Source organism: Rhodnius prolixus, unplaced genomic scaffold, assembly GCF_049639745.1.
Source record: "Rhodnius prolixus isolate KJV_2025 unplaced genomic scaffold, Rpr scaffold_10, whole genome shotgun sequence".
NCBI classification, from domain to species: domain Eukaryota; kingdom Metazoa; phylum Arthropoda; class Insecta; order Hemiptera; family Reduviidae; genus Rhodnius; species Rhodnius prolixus.
The window spans coordinates 1,262,711-1,269,801 of NW_027411615.1; the positions used below are offsets into that span (position 1 = coordinate 1,262,711).

The window sequence follows — 7,091 nt, forward strand, 5'->3', positions numbered from 1 at the left end:
GATTGCCTCTCTGGACAGGTCTCTACATGCTCCAACAAGTCTGGACATGTAGCCAGCTGCCTCTTTCGCTTTAACCGTTTTATTATTTCCGTTTACCAACTATACAAACCTGTATGAACATATCGTTATAGTCTCAATAGGATGACACGTATGATTACCTGAACATGCTCCAACAAGTCTGGACATGTAGCCAGCTGCCTCTTTCGCTTTAACCGTTTTTTAGTTAGCCAATAGAATTGCGTGCTTGTCTTCCCTCTCTCTCTCTTGCAAGTGTCTCTCTCTCTATAAGGTGAATCATACCTCCCACCTTTGATGCAGGACTCAACCTGTCCGTTAACTTCATATATGTTTCTTAGAAAAAACAATATTTTTAAAACTGAACTTTGCCCTTATTAGCTTTTATTGCTTTATAAATAATAAAACTTTGAATGTTTTGGAGACTTAAAAACTTACTTTTTAAAAAATGTTAACACGCTTGCACAACATGTTTGAACAGGCACTTAATAACTTACTTTTTAAAAAAATGTTAACACGCTTGCACAACATGTTTGAACAGGCAAGTAAAAATAATGATGACTCATACCATTGTCATATCCTCAACGAGCACAACCATGCTCCAACAAGTCTGGACATGTAGCCAGCTGCCTCTTTCGCTTTAACCGTTTTTTTTGTTATTATGAAGTTAAAAGTAAATTGAACTTTGAACTTATTAATAAAATATAAATAAGTTTGAATTTACTTTTCTTTATTTATAAGTGTATAAAGTAAAAATAAGAATGAACAAACATTAATTAAAACATTATAACCGAACTGAAACCGACGTGTTCTGGCAGGCACGTAATAAAACATTTGATGACGTCACTCCACTGCTAAACTTAATTCTATTATACTGAGCATGTTAAAGCCTGTCTATTTCATATTCTCGCCAAAACTTGGAAATATACTAGATTTGTACGTATTGCGTCATACCGTGCAACATGACATGTCTCAACATGTTCATTTTAATTTTTTTCTTACTCTTGCTAAAATATCGAAAAAATACTTGATTTGTACAAACGTGCAACAGGAAATGTCTCAACATATTCATTTTTATTTATTTCTTACTCTTGCTAAAACATCGAAAAAAATAAAATACTAGATTTGTACGTATTGCGTCATACCGGGCAACATGACATGTCTCAACATGTTCATTTGTATTTATTTCTTACTCTTGCTAAAACATCGAAAAAATACTCGATTTGTACAAACGTGCAACAGGAAATGTCTCAACATATTCATTTATTAAAGTGGACTTTAAATTTGTCCAGTATATATATATAACATTTGCCCATTCTACCGTGCGCAACAAAAAAAAAAAAATATATTTCACCGTATTGATTTATTAAACTGGACTTTGAGCTCGCCTAGTACGAATAACATTTTGCAAGTTCTACCGTGCGCGTTTCACTTAACACACAGGGTAGGGGACGTCATTCTCATCAGCCAATAGAATTGCGAGAAAGTGATGTCACCATACTCAACAGCCAATAGGATTGAAGCTTGAGCTTTTTCCGAGGGTATATAAGGCGAGTGCGAGTTCCAGCAGAATCATTCAGTTAAGTAAGTGCTTTAGTGTTAACATCAATAAGAACTTCTAAACTGTAAGTAATATTATTTTAAATCTGCTTTTTCTTTTGTGGTATACTAAATATATATATATATTTTCATTTCTTTAATTTTTTCGTTCTTTAATATTTTTTTCGTGTAATTATTTCATTAAGTTTTCATTTCGTGTATATATAATATTGTAAATAATTTTTTCTTAGGTTTAGTAATTAGTTTTTCTTAGGTAATTAGTTTTAATTTTTTTCGTGTAATTATTTCATTAAGTTTTCATTTCATGTATATATAATATTGTAAATAATTTTTTAGGTTTTTCTTAGGTAATTAGCTTTATTTCTATACATATATATATATATTTGTATACATTTAATTTCTGTGTTTGTGTGTGTGTGTGTGTGAATATGATGGAGTGCGAAATTTGCGGTAAAGTTTTCGACACGGTATATCTCAAGAATCGACATGAGCAAGCTTGCACAGTTCGCAATCAGCGTCATCTTTGTCAAAAGTGTGGAGAAGGTTATTCTTCCAAGAAGACGTTGATTGCGCACATGCGGCGCTGTGAAACATCGGTCATCATGAGGAAAAGAGCCCGAATTGATGTAGCACAAGGGCAACTTTATCAGATTGAAACAGCACACGGAGGAACCCTCAAAACGTTTTTTCTTCCTTGCACTGAGGCATCCGATGCAGTAGAATTTCTATGTTCACAGACGGAGACTCTGCATCGGTTGCTAAGAGAATGCTTGGAAGAAACTGATGCTCCCCTCAAGTATAATTTGGTCTTGGAGGCTACGTTCGAGAATCCTAAAGGTGAAACCTGTGATCGAGCCTTCAAGACCAAAAATAAAGTACTATATGAAGACTCCTCCATCTTGGATTGTTTAAGTGAAAGCTATACCAAGATAGCTACCGAGATGGAGGAGTCAGCTTTAAAGGGGAGCGGTTGGTCCGTTAAAAATCTTGATGGGGTTCTCCTTCGTGTCAACCGCTTTCAACCGCTAGGGGGTTGCAGCTTCATACCGTTGCCCCCACATATAGCAAACAAAAAAGCTGTCATCAATGTGCAGAACACTGACGACCGGTGCTTCAAGTATGCCATTCTCTCCCGCCTCGTTGAAAAGGACCCACAACGCGTTTCCAAATACAAGAACTTGGAACACAGTTATAACTTTGACTGTATTTCGTTCCCCACTCCTCTCCATGAAGTGAAGAAGTTTGAGAAATATAATAATATTTCGGTCAACGTCTTCGCCCTTGGAGAGAAAGGTAACGTGTACCCTTTAAAAGTGGTTAAACAAGAGAAGGAAGACCACAGGGACCTCCTTCTCCTAACACTTGAAAATGGAAGGAGCCACTACACTTATATAAGTGATTTTGATAGGTTAGTGGCCCGTCAGATCAACAGCCACAAGGGCGGGGTACACGTTTGCAAGCGATGCTTTCAGCATTTTAATTTGAATCGAGAAGGCATCGCTGAGCGGGTGAAGGAACACATGGAGTACTGCGGAATGAATAGACCTAGCCGGATTGTATTGCCAGAATGCAATGACGATGGGACCCCACCAACTGTATCTTTTACGAAGATACAGAATCAGTTGAGGATTCCCATCGTCATTTATGCTGATTTTGAAAGCATATTAAAGAAAATTAATAATAACAATCCGGGTACTTCGCAAACAACACCCTACCAGAGCCACCTGCCTATGAGCTTCTGCACCTATGTCAAGGTTGCAGAAGACATACCTCGTCACTGCATACCCGCTGACTTCCCTGCGGAGCCATACATCTATACAGGTGAGGACGCCGCTGAGAAGTTTATGGCATACATAAAGACAGTGGCGGAAAAGGTAGCCGAGGTGTTCTCCATGAAACGGCCTATGCTACCCCTGACACCATCCCAGCTGGAAGCCTTCCTGAAATCCCAGCAATGTTACCTCTGTTCCAAACCTTTCCTTTCCTCCAATAGAAAAGTGGCAGACCATGACCACATCACTGGTGTGTATCGTGGTCCTGCCCATTCCCAATGTAATATCCTTTATCGCACTCCTCGATTCCTTCCCGTTTTCCTCCACAATCTGAGCGGCTACGACGCCCACTTTATAGTTCGCGAGTTGGGGTATGACAATAGTCGTATTGACGTCATCCCCAACAGTGAAGAGAAATATATCTCTTTTAGTAAGCAAGTGGGCGCCCTAACCGTCAGATTTGTGGACACCTTCAGATTCATGGCTTCCAGCTTGGACAGGTTGTCGAAGAATTTGCCCCGCAATAAGTTCATCGATACAGGTAAATTTTTCCCCGCCGACAAGATGGACCTGGTCACACGGAAAGGAGTGTACCCCTATGATTACACGGACTCGTTTGAGAAACTTAGGGAGACGGTTCTACCCCCTAAGGAGGCATTCTATAGCATCCTCAATGAATGCCACATCTCAGACGAGGACTATCAGCATGCCCAGTCAGTATGGGAGGCGTTTGGAATTAGAACCCTGGGCGGGTACAGTGAACTCTACCTCAAGGTAGACGTAATGCTCCTGTGTGACATCTTTGAAAATTTCAGGGATGTTTGCATAGGAGCATATTCACTGGATCCCGCCTGGTATTTCACGGCTCCCGGGCTGGCATGGGATGCCATGTTGAAGTGTACAGGGGTACAATTAGATCTACTCACCGACTATGACCAGCTCCTAATGGTTGAGCGCGGGATAAGGGGTGGCATATGCCAATGCAGTCACCGTTATAGCAAAGCCGATAATGCTTATCTGTACCCAGATCGAGATCCCCATAAGGAATCTAGCTACATTGCCTACTTAGATGCAAATAATTTGTACGGGTGGGCAATGTCAAATCCGCTTCCTTACGGGGCTTTCGAATGGGTATCAGATCCGGATACTCTAGACTGGGGCAATATGCAGGAAGATGGTCCCTTCGGGTATATTGTCGAAGCCGATATTGAGTATCCGGCCGAGTTGCACGAACTGCACAACGATTTCCCCCTTCTCCCGGAGAATAGGGTGCCTCCGGGACAGGCTAATAAGAAATTGTTGGCTCCATTGACCAACAGGGAGAAATACGTTGTTCACTTCGTCAACTTGAGGCAGGCTATGGGTTTAGGTCTGCGGTTGGTACGCGTACATAGAGCGCTGCGATTCAGGCAGTCCCGTTGGCTAAGTTCTTACATCGACCTCAACACTCAAATGAGACAACAAGCGACGAACGATTTCGACAAAGACTTCTACAAACTTATGAACAATGCCGTCTTTGGAAAGTTCATGGAAGATGTCCGGAAAAGAATGAAGATAGAACTGGTTACCGACGAACGGAGATTACGGAAACTAATTGCCAAACCGACTTTCAAGGACAGGACGATTTATACTGAGACACTGGTTGCCGTACATCTGGACTATGAACAGATCACAATGAATAAACCTATTTATGTAGGAATGGCCATTTTAGATCTGTCAAAAGTCCGGATGTACGACTTCCATTACAACACAATGCTAGACAGATACGGACCTGACAAACTAAAACTTTTATACACAGACACTGACAGCCTCATGTACTTAGTAAAGACGAAAGACTTTTACGAGGACATAACTACAATGATGGACGAATTTGACACCAGCGACTACCCAGACGGACATCCATGTAAGAGCAACAGAAATAAGAAGGTGTTGGGGAAGTTCAAGGATGAAGCCAGTGGAGAGCCTGTCTCTGAATTCGTGGGCCTCCGCGCAAAGATGTACGCAGTACGCATCCGCGGCCTAGAGAAGAAGCGGGCGAAAGGGATAAAGAAGGCAGCCGTAGATAAAAAAATCACCTTTGATGATTATATGGCTGCCCTGTTCGAGGGAAAAGAGTTTACAACAACGTTTAGAACAATAATTTCTAAAGAACATAAACTCTTTTCCGTCGAACAGAGAAAAGTATCCCTTTCGCCCCACGACGACAAACGCCATCTAGTCGATCGTGTACATACTCTCGCCCATGGCCACTTTGCTATAGCGGACGTACCCACGTAATGGCGTTCTGGGTTTGTATATAAATATGTACATAGCTTTATTATAATAGGATTTCTTTAGGTGCTAAGTTAAGGTTTTCTGTAGGTTAGATATTGCACATAGTCTGCAAAAAAAAACTATATAAGGAGAGGTGAGAGAGCGATTCTTGTTAGATTCCATCATGCGCTTGGTGAAGCAACATACCACGCTCCGTAATCAAAACCTAGACGGTGGCGCCCCGATTAAGAAAGAATCAAGACACGGCCCACTTTTACCTGACTCAATTAGATGTCTAATATGTGGGCCTTCCAACTGCGGAAAAACTAATCTTATGTTAAGTCTAATTTATGATTCAAACGGGCTAAGATTTGAAAATATATATTTGTTTGCAAAATCCTTAAATCAGCCCAAGTACCGGAAGTTAGCTCAAATTTTAGAACCTTTAAAAGATATTGGGTACTTTGAATTTGAAGACAATTCTCAAGTTCCCCCACCTAAAGAGGCCCTGCCAAATTCAATAATTATTTTCGATGATATAGCATGTGACAAGCAAGATAATGTAAGAGCCTATTTTTGTATGGGGCGCCACAATGGAGTTGATATATTTTATCTAAGTCAAAGTTATACTAGAGTTCCTAAGCACTTAGTAAGAGAAAATGCAAATTTCCTAATACTCTTTCGGCAAGATGAATTAAATTTGAGAAGAATTTACGATGACCATATCAATTCCGACATGGAATTCAAAACTTTTAGAAAAATTTGCCACTGGTGTTGGAAAGAAAATAGATATGGTTTTCTAGTGTTGGACAAAGATAGACAGATTACTGAGGGAAGGTATCGAAAAGGTTTCGAAGCCTATATAATACCTTAACTATGTACTTGAAGATCATTGTTCATTGAGCCATGGAGGGGTCAACTAGTGACGTTGTTATGCGTGAAATAATCGAAACCAGAAAGGCGATTCAAGAAAAGTGTAATTTATTGAAGAGAAACAGAGAAGAGACCGATGAATATTTGAAAATGAAATATCAACCTTTATTGAGTCCATTGAAAGCATTGGTGGAAAAGCAGGAAAAGCCACCACTTGAATTAAAACAATCTCCTAAACCGGAAGTAGCTACTTGTGAAACACCCCTTCCACCTCCAAAGAGACTAAAATTTCTGAGGCTGGAATCGGCTACAACACCGCCGTCAAGATTTACAAAAACATGGCATGAAGAACTTACAACCCCAAAGCGACCGGAAGTTCTAAAGTTATCTTCTTCTGCTTCTGCTGAAGCAACCAGCCCGCTTCAAGAGGTACGAGAACAAGCACAAACGCCTGAAGGGAAGGAAATTTCAGCAAAATATTTGAAGGAAGTTGGAGAAATGTCCTCAAAATATATCAAAAAATTTATTAAAAATGAGACCAAGGACTTGGATATGATATATGGTGTAGTTTATGACGGCCGGAGATTTAGTATTGGTGACTCAGTGGTCTCCATCAGC

The 7,091-nt window shown here is 40.2% G+C and overlaps 1 protein-coding gene across 1 annotated transcript; it reads left to right on the forward strand.

Moving 5' to 3' along the window:
- The first annotated feature begins 2,006 nt into the window (after positions 1 to 2,006).
- On the forward strand, positions 2,007 to 5,624 carry LOC141457064 (uncharacterized). The gene is made up of 3 exons (XM_074133577.1): positions 2,007 to 4,558; positions 4,667 to 5,405; positions 5,523 to 5,624. The coding sequence occupies exons 1-3, from the start codon at positions 2,007 to 2,009 to the stop codon at positions 5,622 to 5,624; spliced, it is 3,393 nt and encodes a 1,130-aa protein (XP_073989678.1).
- Positions 5,625 to 7,091: the final 1,467 nt, after the last annotated feature.

Bases quoted from the DNA above. Each gene is read 5' to 3' on its own strand.
- LOC141457064 (XM_074133577.1), top strand. From the start codon at position 2,007: ATGGAGTGCGAAATTTGCGGTAAAGTTTTCGACACGGTATATCTCAAG. The intron at 4,559-4,666 runs GTATCCGGCCGA...ATTGACCAACAG, and splicing joins ATTGTCGAAGCCGATATTGA to GGAGAAATACGTTGTTCACT. The intron at 5,406-5,522 runs GTAGATAAAAAA...TCCGTCGAACAG, and splicing joins AAGGGATAAAGAAGGCAGCC to AGAAAAGTATCCCTTTCGCC.